This window comes from Anomaloglossus baeobatrachus, chromosome 5 (genome assembly GCF_048569485.1).
Source record: "Anomaloglossus baeobatrachus isolate aAnoBae1 chromosome 5, aAnoBae1.hap1, whole genome shotgun sequence".
Classification (NCBI taxonomy): Eukaryota; Metazoa; Chordata; class Amphibia; order Anura; family Aromobatidae; genus Anomaloglossus; species Anomaloglossus baeobatrachus.
This window is the reverse complement of record NC_134357.1, coordinates 65,859,026-65,873,189: the sequence shown is the minus strand read 5'-3', so window position 1 is coordinate 65,873,189 and position 14,164 is coordinate 65,859,026. Positions and strand designations below refer to the sequence as shown.

General features: G+C 42.4%; 2 protein-coding genes across 3 annotated transcripts in view; one reads left to right on the top strand and one right to left on the bottom strand.

Moving 5' to 3' along the window:
- Nucleotides 1-14,164, bottom strand: part of EXOC6 (exocyst complex component 6) — a 364,846-nt gene that overhangs the window by 94,533 nt on the left and 256,149 nt on the right. For both annotated transcript variants that reach the window (XM_075348570.1, XM_075348571.1), the window contains one exon: nucleotides 11,725-11,866. In XM_075348570.1, coding sequence (XP_075204685.1) covers nucleotides 11,725-11,866 — 142 coding nt within the window. The remainder of the gene's footprint in view (nucleotides 1-11,724; nucleotides 11,867-14,164) is intronic.
- Nucleotides 2,211-2,677, top strand: LOC142313293 (small ribosomal subunit protein eS17-like). The gene has a single exon (XM_075352291.1). It carries the CDS (start codon nucleotides 2,227-2,229, stop codon nucleotides 2,632-2,634), a length of 408 nt encoding a protein of 135 aa, XP_075208406.1. The 5' UTR covers nucleotides 2,211-2,226; the 3' UTR covers nucleotides 2,635-2,677.

Genomic DNA, 14,164 nt, shown 5'->3' with positions numbered 1-14,164 from the left:
CGGAACCTATCTAGGGCGGTGAGGGAACGCAGGGCCCAGCAGAAGGCTTGGTCAGGGATCACCATCTCACCCTTCCCTAGACACAGGGTTTCCCTTTCGCTTGGTACTTCCCCGTACCTAGCGTGACAGAGAATGCTTATAACAGTCAGTCATTATATGTCTCACACTGGTTACACCTACTTTCTATTACAATAAGCTCTGGAGGCAGATTCTTGGAGATCTGTGTCCAGCCCATAGATCGTAACAGATCATTTACATTAATAAAAATGTGGATTGCTCAGGTATAAGACATCGGATTCCATATAATTTTGAATTAAGCAAATCTTTTGCCTACACTAAAATAAAATGTATTATGATTTTTTTTCTGCATTAACTATTGTTAGACCAGTAGAAGATTATGTTCCACTTCCGAGATTCGGAGAAGGACCTATTGGTTTATTATTAACGCAAACTTCTCAATGCATTTCTCAATACATATATCTGGTCATTAGTCAAGAAGCAACCATATAGGAAAAAAAATCCAAAATATTTGTTGAATGTTCAATAAATACCTATTCCACCCACTCACAATGGCCTCTAACCTCAGTCGATGACCACAAGAGTCGCCAGTCTGTCTGGAAACACGTCTGAAGAGGGCATACAACGTGTTGATATCATGACAGGCCAGTGGCACTGTCGGGAAAACTTTGGAGTGTATAGATGACGATACTCCCTGGGCTGCCCCATATACTATATCTACATTTCCTTAGTGGCATCATTCATTAGTGTGATGCCTGTACAAAATCTGACACGTCTACTGTGGATTAGACTGACATGAGTAACATTTCCCTTGGAGAATACAACACAATGACACATTGTTTTTTGTCAACTATTAGTATACAACAGCCTTGTTGCACTGGCATGAGCAGGCTACCTAAATTATATACCTATGCCACACTCTTCGGGGTCACAGAGGAGATCCTGAAAAGTTCACACTTGCAAAAGCCTGAACTCAATACACTAGGGCCGATTTCTATAGGACGCCATTGATATCTCAGTATGTTTTTGAAATGTGATGAGAATCTAAAGTTCACAGAAGAAACCTATTTATGTCTAGGGAGAACATGCAAACTCAATGCAGATGTTGCCCTTAAAACCCAGCCCTTCAATAATAACCAAAATGATATGTAGACTGCCATGAAACAAAACACAATGAACTGCAAAAAAAAGTTTGGAATCACTAATCACTTGTACTTTGTCGTGGAATCCAGTTTTTGGCCCGGAAAGTCACCAAAGACCAAAGTCTAATTTCTGTACATAAGTGTATCTGCATAGCTTAGAAGTATATTTTATCCCTATATTTGCACAAATCGCATATTGACCATCGAGAATGGCGAGCTATTATAGACTATAGTAGTGATCTTTCCAATTCCGCACATTTCTCACACTGTATAAATCTTCCACCTTATCAGTTCTACCCTCCAGGATCATTTCACTTCATCCACAATATGTTCTCCCTCTTGGTTCAAAAACTTATTAGCCAATAATACTCTTCTTTAGTAGTCCATCGTCAAATGCGTCTCTTCTTTTCAGTATTTTACGTTCCTCTTTAAATTTTCTATTTTCAATTATGGATTTTTGATTTGACATTTCTGTTCTATTTGATGACACAAACTTGGGAACTATGTAAGGGGAATTTATGAAAAGCAGAAACTGCTGTGTGAATGCTGACAAGAAAAATCCAATAGCTATATGTAAGAGGGAAAGTATGAAAAATGGAATCTGCATTACTGCCATGAACATATGAATTAAGAGAAATTTAGCTACTGAATTGATCAATGCAATAGAGCCCCAACACTACGCCAAAGTATTTCTCTACGTTGGGGTCCCTAGCTTGTGTGTGTCCTCTCATGCAGTTAAAAAACTTACCGTGTATGGGAAGCTGAGACCCAGGCTATATATGCGTATAATGTGGACTGGCAATAGGTGTGGTGGGGCCGGGTTCACAAACGAAAGACTACAAATCAATTAAGAAATAACGTCTGGAACACCAATTCTGAGTCTGAACTGGGTGCAAAAAACCTAAAAAATCTACACTATATGGAGAGAAGGTATGCACACCAGTGACTATGTAAGGGGAATATATGAAAAGCAGAAACTGCTGTGTGAATACTGACATGAAAAATCCAATAGCAACTACAAATCAATTAAGAAATAACGTCTGGCCTTCTACCAGCTCGGTCCAACATGGGACGCGTCAGAACAAAGACCGTGAAGAAGGCCACTCGGGTCATCATTGAAAAATACTACACCCGGCTGGGCAATGACTTCCACACGAACAAGCGCGTTTGTGAGGAGATCGCCATCATCCCCAGCAAAAAGCTGCGCAACAAGATCGCTGGGTATGTCACACATCTAATGAAGCGCATCCAGAGAGGCCCTGTCAGAGGCATTTCTATCAAACTGCAGGAGGAGGAGAGGGAAAGAAGGGATAACTATGTCCCAGAGGTGTCTGCCCTAGATCAAGAGATCATTGAGGTTGACCCTGACACCAAGGAAATGCTGAAGTTGCTGGACTTTGGCGGCCTGTCCAACCTACAAGTAACCCAGCCTACTGTTGGCATGAACTTCAAAACACCACGGGGGGCTGTTTAAATGTTTGTATCATACCATGTCCAATAAACTTGGGAAAACAAAAAAAAAAAAAAACGTCTGGAACACCAATTCTGAGTCTGAACTGGGTGCAAAAACTTAAAGGGAACCTGTCAGCAGAAATTTCCTCTAAAACCTAAACCATGGGAAGGAGGTGACGTGGGGTCAGCAGCACCGCGCTTGCGCAGAACGAAGGACGCCGAGGGGGAAAGCGCGGTCCCGCGATTATGGGCGGTTGCTTGGTAATAAACATCACAGCACCGCCCATAATCTAAAGCCTGCGCGCACGTCACCCGCGGTGACACAGGGCACAGTGCTCATCCACGAGAGATGGGCACTGGGCATGCGCAGGGACCTGTGGAGCACTGGGGGGCGTCCACAGTTATGGAAAGGAGTGATGGGGGACGGCCTAAAGCGGCAGGAGGCAGACTAACGGACGCCAGGCAGCCCGCCCCCATGTCCCATTTACAGAATCCAAATCCAAAAAGGTACCACTTTATAAACTCAGTATTTTGGTCAGAAAGGGGGCACAATAATAACAGGGACCTTTCTAGAATGCAGCCCAGGAGCTGCAGAGGGGGAATCTTTTAGGTTTTAGAGGAAATTTCTGCTGACAGGTTCCCTTTAAAAAAACCTAAAAAAAATTTCTCTTTATTCATATGTTCATGGCAGTAATGCAGATTCCATTTTCATATTTTCATTCTTACATATAGCTATTGGATTTTTCCTGTCAGTATTCACATAGCAGTTTCTGTTTTTCATATATTCCCCTTACATAGTCACTGGTGTGCATACCTTATCTCCATATAGTGTAGATTTTTTAGGTTTTTGCACCCAGTTCAGACTCAGAATTGGTGTTCCAGACATTATTTCTTAATTGATTTGTAGTCTTTCGTTTGTGAACCCGGCCCCACCCACACTTGTTGCCAGTCCAAATTATACGCATATATAGCCTGGGTCTCAGCTTCCCAACACGGTAAATTTTTTAACTGCATGAGAGGACACACACAAGCTAGGGACCCCAACGTAGAGAAATACTTTGGCGTAGTGTTGGGGCTCTATTGCATTGATCAATTCAGTAGCTAAATTTCTCTTTATTCATATGTTCATGGCAGTAATGCAGATTCCATTTTCATATTTTCATTCTTACATATAGCTATTGGATTTTTCATGTCAGTATTCACACAGCAGTTTCTGCTTTTCATATAGTCCCCTTACATAGTCACTGGTGTGCATACCTTCTCTCCATACAAACTCGGGAACTGGCAGGTGCTTGTCACAACACGGACTTAGGGAAGGTCTGGCGTGAAGTAAAACACACAACAGATAGGGGTTTTACCAAGACAAACAAGGGGTACACCGAGGACACAATAACAATGGTGGGCCCTGATGCTGGTGAGAGGGAAGATGGACACCTCCTCCACTTACCTGCCTCACTAGCTAGCACTCCTAGCCAGTCCCTATACAGGGTCCTAACCTGTTGCCGAGCAGGAACCTGAAGCCCTGAGATACCCTACAGTAAACCCTGGCAAGTGAATAGGAAGGTAAGGATCACTAGTCCCACTGCTGCACTAAAACCACACACCAAGAGAAGGTAAGACAGACACGGGGGAAAACAACAGACTAACTCCAATAGGCTGTAGTCAGGCACCAGTACTGCACTCCACACCGCAACCAAGAGCAAGGACTCAAATAGCTCCTTCCACCTCCAGGCCCAGAATCCAAATGGCAAACAGAAAAACCGGCACCCTCTGCTGGAAGCAGAGGGTATATAAAGGGACTAAGAGTGGTCCCACACCAGAAACACCTGGAGTCAGAAGCTGCTGGCAAGGAAAACTGACATTAACCCTTGCCACACCCAAAGAAAGAAAACACATTTAATATGTAGCATCTCAAATGACAATGAGAGACTCTAGTCCTGGTCCTCTCACTAGTCTCAAATTACAGAGAGACGGCCGTGACAGTTCTTTTCTCAAACTGCTAGCTCGACTATTCACTAAACAAACTCTACGTACTCTACACTTGTATATATTCGCCCTTGAGGAAGCAAATGTGTGAAATACGCATCGGGGCTGGAGTATTCAGTAATTGATTTGGGGTAACTATTTACTTACTATATCGATGTTACAATGTATTTAATATGCATACCTTCTCTTTTTATCTCTTTACTAATTAGTATGTAAGCACATAAGTATTCTTGCACTTTATCTATATGGATGTTTCATGCTAATTATGGTTATTTAATAATTATTCACATTATTTATAATATCTGTATTTTTATGTGTTTATTGATCTCTATATTGAATATTTGCTGGCCATTGTAATTTAAAAATATCAATTACCCTGATTTCCTGATACCCGCTTACTCTGCTTATTACTTCCGTAGTATTTGTGTGTATACACTTTGACAGTATTAAATTATGGATTTTAAGCTACAGTGGCATGTAAAGGTTTGGACACGTCTGGTTAAAATTACTGTTATTGTGAACAGTTAAGCGAGTTGAAAATGAAATGATCTCTAAAAGGCATAAAGTTAAAGAGGACACATTTCCTTTGTATTTTAGGGAAAAATATATATATTTTCATCTTTTAGATTTTAAAGTTAACTAAAAAGGAAAATGGGCAGATGCAAAAGTTTGGGCACCCTGCATGGTTAGTACCTAGTAGCACCACCTTGGCAATATCACATCTTGTAAACACTTTTTGTAGCCAGCCAAGAGCCTTTCAATTCTTGTTTGAGGGATTTTCTTCCATTCTTTCTTGGAAAAGTCTTCCAGTTCTGATACCATTGTGGCTAAAGAGTTCTGTTTCAACCTCCTTGGTCCACAGGACTGGTTTCCAAAATACATTGTTCAGATGTTCTTTTGCATACTTCTGACACTAAATTATATTGTGACGACCCAGGTTTTCTTCTGATGACTCTTCCATGAAGGCCATATTTGTACAGGTGTCTCTGAACAGTAGAATAATGTGCCACAACTTCTGAATCTGCTAGATCTTCTTGAAGGTCTTTTGCAGTCACGCAGGGGTTCTAATGTGCCCCTCTAGCAATCCTACAAACATAAAATTTGCTTAGCTTCCAAACCTTATCTTGACCTCCACTGTTTCTGTTAACTGCCATTTCTTAATTACATTTTGAACTGAGGAAAACACAACTTGCATACACTTCTCCTACTTTGTGTGCCTCCAGCATTTTCAAAGTGCCAGGCAGCTGCTTAGAAGAACCCATGGCTGCCGTTTTTTGGTCAAGGATAAAGGAGGCTAGGTTTTTATAAAGCTGTGAAATTTGCATCACCTCGACTTCCCTAATGAGGATGCCATAACCCTATTAGGCTAATTAAGATCTGAAACCTTGGTCAAAGTTATCTGAGCACACAAATCTCCAAGGGTGTCCAAACTTTTGCATTGGCCCATTTTCCTTTTTGTAATATTTAAAATGAAAGAAGATGAAAAGATATATATTTTTTTTAATTTAAAATATAAAGGATATGTGTTACCTTTAACTTTATGCCTTTTCATCTTCAACTTACATAACTGTTCACAAAAAAAGTAATTTTGATCAGGGGGGCCCAAACATTTACGTGCTACTGTATTTAATAAACTATACATTTTTTAATCTTCTATTTAAAGTGTGACATTTCTTCTTGCAGGGCATATGATTTCATTTTCAGCACACACCTATTATTGTATTTTGTGCAAACTGGTACACTTGCTAGATCCCAATCTTCTCTTATAGAAAAGCTGCCATAGTAAACACAGTGTCTGATGTGCAGGTAGCATGATAAAGAGCAGGAGAAGATAAACAGAAAGATACCGTAGTTTTGCATCATTTATATCCTATTTACTTAAATCTCTTCTTTTTCAAAGCTTAGTAGTCCAGTGGGCGGTCCTATTCCTGCACTGACAGCCTTCCTCTACTACTGTACATACAGAAATAACTGTAAATAAGTAGGACAAACCAATGGACAATGTCTTATATATCAATCTGCTCAGTTTCTTCTGCTATAAGCCAAGCTGCTCACAGGTATGTATAGTGTTGTCCATCTTGACTTTTTATTTTTTCTGGACAACTTCTCAAAAATCACAGACAGTCATTATTTTTTACGGACACAATGAAAAAAAAAATCACAGACACCTTTAATAAGATTTACGTACAGGTTAAAAAGTCCCCTATTTGTACGGACTGCCTGGAATTTCTGAACTTTGGCAGCCAGATTCTTAAGGGGGCTTTACATGCAGCGATATCGCTGGTGAAAGCACCCGCCCCCGTCGTTTGTGCGTCACGGGCAAATCGCTGCCAGTGGGGCACAATATCATTTGGAGCCGTCACACGTACTTACCTGCCTAGCGACGTCGCTGTTGCCGGCGAACCGCCTCCTTTCTAAGGGGGCAGTTCGTGCGGCGTCACAACGGCGTCACTAAGCGGCTGACGAATAGAAGCGGAGGGGCGGAGATGAGCGGCCGTAACATCCCGCCCACCTCCTTCCTTTCTCATTGCCAGCGGCTGCAGGTAAGCTGTAGTTCGTCGTTCCCGAGGTGTCACACGTGGCGATGTGTGCTGCCACAGGAACAACGAACAACCTGCGTCCTCAACAATGAACGATTTTTGGAAAATGAACGACGTGTCAACGATCAACGATAAGGCTATGTGCGCACTGGGAAATGGAATTTTCTTGAGAAAATTCCGCATGCTTTCAAAGATTACCGCACCCGCAATAAAAAAACGCGGCAAACCGCACCCAAAAACCGCATGCGGTTTGCCGCGGTTTGCTGCGGTTTCACCGCGGTATTGTTCGCGGTATTGCCGTGGTTTTGCCGCGTGCGGGTTGGGATGTGCTTTATTGCATTCAATGCAATAAAGCACATTGAAAAAAAAAAAAAAAGTCATTTAGTTCTGCGATAGTAGATAGATAGACAGAAGAATAGATAGAGGGATAGATAGATAGATAGAGGACAGATCGCTGCATTTCCCACGGTCGGCAGTGAGTTCACATTACCGGCCGTGGGAAATGACCGGTAATTACCTCTGCTGTCTGCTGCATTCATTCAGCGCTGTGTCTGTGACAGTCGCGGCTGGATGTAAACAGCGCAGGACCTGTGGATTACGCCGGAGCGGTGGATTACGCCGGAGCTTTGGTGCGGGAGGGGTTAATAAAATGGTGAACGAGGCTTGTTTGTTTTATTTAAAATAAAGGATTTTTCTGTGTGTTTTATTCACTTTACTTACGGGTTGATCATGTCAGCTGTCACATAGACGCTGCCATGATCAAGCCTGGAGTTAATGGCGGTGATCCACCACCATTAACCCCTTGTATTACCTTGCTGCCACTGCTACACGGCAGCAAGAAGAGTCGGGGACACGCCGGTGCTGCCGCATAATGCATGCGACAGTGCCGGGGCAGCTGCGGCTGATATTCTCGGCTGCGGGAGGGGGAGTGAGGCGGGGGACATTACCCTGCCCCTCTCCCTCCCCAGCCTGAGAATACCGGGCCGCCACTGTGTGCTTACCTCGGCTGGACGGTAAATATGCAGCGGAGCCTACGTTCTTTGTTTTCTATATTTCCGTTTTCTTTCTATGTGTGTTCTATGTGTCTGTGTCTGTGTTCTATGTGTCTGTGTCTGTGTGTGTCTGTGATGTGTGTGTGTTTACTCTGCACGGCTTCCTCTTCCTGTAATGACATCACTTCCCTGCAAAACCGCAGACAAGCGATGCACATTACCGGAGGTAAACCGCGAAATACCGCAGGGAATAACGCAGGAAAACGCAGTGAACCGCACAGAATTTGCTTCCTGCGTTATTCCCTGCGGGATTTCATGATTAACATTGGAGTCAATGGAGTGAAATCCCGCAGCGATGTGCGGAAAAGAAGTGACATGCACTTGTTTTTGCTGCGGGATTCCCGCAGCAAAACATGCAGCTGTCAAATTCCGCCCAGTGCGCACAGGATTTTTTTTCTCCATAGGATTTGCTGGTGATTCACTGCAGAGATGTTATGAACATTTCTGCAGCGAAACATGCAGCAAATCCGCGGAAAATCCGCGGCAAAATCCGGTAAGTGCGCACATAGCCTAAGGTGAGTATTTTTGATCGTTAACGGCCGTTCGTTGGTGTCACACGCAACGACGTCGCTAACGATGCCGGATGTGCGTCACGGAATCCGTGACCCCGGCAATATATCGTTAGTTGCGTTGTTGCGTGTAACGGGGCCTTTACCCCATCACCTTTAAAAAACACGTTTTCACTTCTAGAGAAGTCCTAACTCTCATTACTACCCCAAAAAAAGTTAAATATAAGGGAAAACTAAACATTTTATCATTATAAATAATTTGGAGATTTTTGGAAAGTTTTGCCTGCCTGCATCAATGTAATAAGAGTAGGAAGAAAAAGGTCTCTGGAATAAAGTACACCATTACTTTAACTATATCAATGCAAAAATCACAGCTTGGCTATGTAGTAGACTGGCACAAATTAATTAATGCTGCATGTGTGCACATTATTATAAGACCATATTGTGATTTAGGGAATAAACCCTTAATTGATACAGTTGAAACCAGACGTTTCCCTCCACTATCTAAAATGACACATATGCATGTTTTTCTCAGAATCTGATCTCATGAAATCAGAATAAAACTTTCTTTCCCGTTTTCTGTTAATTAGGAACCAAAATTATTTATATTTGCCAAATGCCAGAATAATGAGAGAGAATGTTTTAAAGCATTTTTACTACTTTCTGCAAAGTCAAAAGTTTACATACAGTAAGGGCACTATGCCTTTAAAGAATATGGGACAAGCCATATGATGAGGTCATGTCTTTGGAAGCTTCTGATAGGTTTATTGGCAACATCTGAGTTAATTAGAGACACACCTGTGGATGTATTTTTATGCACACCTGAAACACACGGCTTCTTTGTGCAGCATCATGAGAAAGTCAAAATAAATCAGCCAAGATCTCAGGAAGAGAATTGAGGACTTGCTTAAGTTTGGTTCATCCTTGGGTGCAATTTCTAAAGGTGCCTTATTCATCTGTACAAACAATTATACGCAAGTATAAACAAGATGGGAATGTGCAGCCATGATACCGCTCAGGAAGGAGACGGGTTCTGTGTACGTGAGATGAACGTGCTTTCGTCAGACATGTGCATATTAACCCAAGAACAAAACCAAAAGACCTTGTGAAGATGCTGGTGGAAGCTGGTAAGATTGTGTCATTATCCACAGTGAATCAAGTACTGTATCAACATGGGCTGAAAGACCACTCTGCCAGGAAGAGGCCATTACTCCAAAAGAAACATAAAAGAGACAGATTAATGTTTGCAAATGCACAGAGGAACAAAGACCTTAAATTTTGGAGACATGTCCTGTGGTCTGATGAAACTAATATTGAGCATTTTGGCCATGATGACCATCGTTACCTTTGGAGGAATAAGGGAGAAGCTTTGAAACCTAAGAACACCATCGCAACTGTGAAACAAAGGGGTGGCAGCATTATGTTGTGGGGTTGTTTTGCTGGAGGAGGGACTGGTGCACTTCATAAGATAGATGGCATCATGAGGAAAGAGGATTATGTGGCAATACTGAAGCAACATCTCAAGGCATCAGCCAGGAACTTAAAGCTTGGGGGGAAATGGGTCTTCCAAATGGACAATGACCCGAAGCATACTGCCAAACTGGTTACTAAGTGGCTTAAGGATAACAAAGTCAATGTTTTGGAGCGGCCATCACAAAACCCTGATTGCTGATGTATGTAAAGTGCTATGGAATTAATAGCGCTATGTAAGTGAATAAATATAATTATTATCTCAATCCTATTGAAAATTTATGGGCAAAGCTGAAAAGGCCGATGCGAGGAAGACAGCCTACAATCATGGTTCAGTAACATCAGTTCTGTCAGGAGGAATGGACCCAAATTCCTACCAACTATTGTGAGAAGCTTTCGGAAGGATATCTAAAATGTTTGACTCCAGTCATACAGTGTAAGGGCAATGGCACAAATACTAATGAAATGTATGTAAAAACGTTTGACTTTGCAGAAAGTAATAAAAATGCCTTAAATCATTCTCTCTCTCATTATTCTGGCATTTGGCAAAAATACATAATTTTTGTTCTTAATTGACCTAAAATGGAAAAGGTTTATTCTGATTTCATGTCAAATAGTGAGAAAAATATGCAGATGTGTCTTCATAGAGAGTGGAGGGAAAAACCTGCAGATGTGTCTGTAAAGAGATCAGAGGGAAAAACCTGCAGGTTTTTCCCTCCACCCTCTATAAAGACACATCAGCAGGTTTTTCCCTCCATCCTCTATACAGACACATCTGCAGGTTTTTCCCTCCACTCTCTATACAGACACATCTGCAGGTTTTTCCCTCCATCCTCTATAAAGACACATCTGCAGGTTTTTCCCTCCACCCTCTATAAAGACACATCTGCAGGTTTTTCCCCTCCACCCTCTATAAAGACACATCTGCAGGTTTTTTCCTCCACTCTCTATAAAGACACATCTGCAGGTTTTGCCCTCCATCCTCTATATAGACACATCTTCAGGTTTTTCTCTCCACTCACTATCAAGACACATCTGCAGGTTTTTCCCTCCACCCTCTATAAGGACACATTTGCAGGTTTTTCTCCGCTCTCTATACAGACACATCTGCAGCTTTTTCCCTCCGCTCTCTATAAAGACACATCTGCAGGTTTTTCCCTCCACCCTCTATAAAGACACATCTGCAGATTTGTCTTTATAGAGGGTGGAGGGAAAAACCTGCAGATGTATCTGTATAGAGAGTGGAGGAAAAAACCTGCAGATGTGTCTTTATAGAGGGTGGGGGGAAACTTCTGGTTTCAACTGTATGAGGGAGTCCGAGTCGTGGAGTCAGAGGTTTGGTTACCGACTCCACAGCCCTGGTCCCCTTATAGTGAGCTATAGGCCTAACATAATGTATACGTTTTACCTAGAGTGTTCCCATAAAGTATTGACACTATAACACATCTGAATCCAGCCTCTTACTGGGAGCTCGGCACGCCTTGTATGCAGTAGATGGAGACACATCACATGTACGCGCCAACATCAGAAATCTGTGCCTTGTCATTACACTCACATTCACACTGGATAACGTCCAGGTTGAATTGCTGGATGGCTCCCATGCTGATCTGCTTCAGTTCGCTGTCCAGTAGCATTTGTGTTAGTGATGTGGAAAGATGCTTGCAGGCCGACATGCACGCTGTCTGTGCGACTTTACCCTGAATTAAAAAAAAAAAAAAAAAAAAATCAATTAAACCCAATATTTAATTTTTATGTAAAACCTTACCTCTACCTATGGTAATGTACAACATTTATATACAGCTTATATAATTGTATCACTGCATTATTGTATTCACTAAACATAAAAGCCTCACTGATCCATTACCAGTCCATAGAATGTCTTAAGATTTGTGGCATTATGCAGGACTAGCCCCGGGCCTCCGTGGTCCCTTGTGGTTTAGAGTCACAGACGGCCCAACCTTATGCCCCAACATGTTTTATCCATGCACTACATTATGCAACAATAATATTGGCAATGTTGTCTTGCTGCTTTGCTTTTCCATACAAAAGACAAATATATTCTGGTTATTGGGGATATTAAATGTGTTTATATTATTTACTGTCTTGTAGCATTTTTTTTTTTTCACTATTAATTTTAGTAACTTACTTTTCTTCCTAATTATAATGTACTAATATATTGAAATATTGTATCTGGAGAAATGCTCTCATAGACAACAGTGCAGCCTGTGTTCCTTTCTTTGTGTTTCTGCCTAGTGTATGGTAGGTTTCAGAACCTAGAAGTACATAGTGAAAGAAGAGGTATATTAAAAGTGAAATATCCCCTGAGTAGGGTGCTATGGAGGTCCTCTCCCATAATGTTTTATTAGGTAAAATGATACACAATGGCGTATTCTGCGTAGTTTCTCCTACTGTTGGCAATGTTGTTTTTGCGGCTTTCTTTTTGAGCGTTTTTCCATACAAAAGATAAATATATTCTGGTTATGGGGATAATAAATGTGTCTATATTATTTACTGTCTTGTAGCATTCTTTTTGCACTATTTTTTAAAAATTTGTATCATTATTAACTATAATGTACCAAACTAATATATTGAAATGTTTTATCCAGAAAAATCCAGATAAATGTCTGGGCCACCTTCCTTACCCTGCTCCTAGCAATCCCTGATCTTATATCCCCCCACTCCACCACCCCAAGGGAGGATCGGGACAGGAGTGGTTGAATCCACAGATATAGACAAACAAGGAAACCAAAAACTCTATCACACAGCTAGCACACACGGAGATATAAGACAATATGTGATAAGGAGAAAATAGAGATCAGATAGGAAATAACCAGACGACGAGTGGATTTCCACAGCACGCCAAGCTGCAAGCAATAAATCACAAGCAACCGACCGGTTTAACAGAAGCTATAGTCGGCATGGGAAGACCGGCTCCACCATCTTAAAAAGGCAGGGAGTAACTGTGATAGGTCTTCCCACATCATGTGAGCCAAGAGGTAATCAGCAGGCTAGCAGAGATTAACTCCTGCAAGCCCGATCACTAATAAGAACACAGCTGGTTGACGCCTGAGTCTGTTTGTGCAACTCAGAAGCACCAGAGAAGGCATAGTGTGGAGTGTTAGGCCAGCTTTGCACATGACGACATCGCATGCCGATGCTGCGATGTCGAGTGCGATAGTCCCTGCCCCCGTCGTACGTGCGATATCTTGTGATAGCTGCCGTAGCGAACATTATCGCTATGGCAGCTTCACATGCACTCACCTGTCCTGCGACGTCGCTCTGGCTGACAAACCGCCTCCTTCCTAAGGGGGCGGGCCGTGCGGCGTCACAGCGACGTCACACGGCAGGCGGCCAATAGCAACGGAGGGACGGAGATGAGCAGGATGTAAACATCCCACCCACCTCCTTCCTTCTCATAGCAGCCAGGACGCAGGTAAGGTGATGTTCCTCGCTCCTGCGGCTTTACACACAGTGATGTGTGCTGCCGCAGGAACGAGGAACAACATCGTACCTGTCGCTGTACCAGCATTATGGAAATGTCGGAGACTACACCGATGATACGATAACGACACTTTTGCGCTCGTTCATCGTATCAAAAAGGTTTTACACACTACGACATCGCAAGTGCGCCGGATGTGCGTCACTTTCGATTTGACCCCACCGACATCGCACCTGCGATGTCGTAGTGTGCAAAGCCGGCCTTAGATTCTGCAGTGTAAACAGCGTTAGATGCCGCCATGACACTTGAGTTTAGAGCCAAACACTGTGTGGCATGAATAGTGCAGCTTGTGTTCCATTCTTTCGGTTTCTGCTTAGTGTATGGCATTTCCTAAGTTTCAGAACCTAGAAGGACATGGTAAAAGGAAAGGTATATTAAATGTGAAATATTCCCTGAGCAGGGTGCCATGGAGGTCCTCTCCCATATTTCCTTAGTAGGTAAAACGAGAGACAATGGAGAACACCAGTGTTCTGTGTAGTTTCTCCTACTGTTCTAT

Coding starts and splice junctions, on each gene's coding strand:
- LOC142313293 (XM_075352291.1), top strand. CDS start 2,227: ATGGGACGCGTCAGAACAAAGACCGTGAAGAAGGCCACTCGGGTCATC.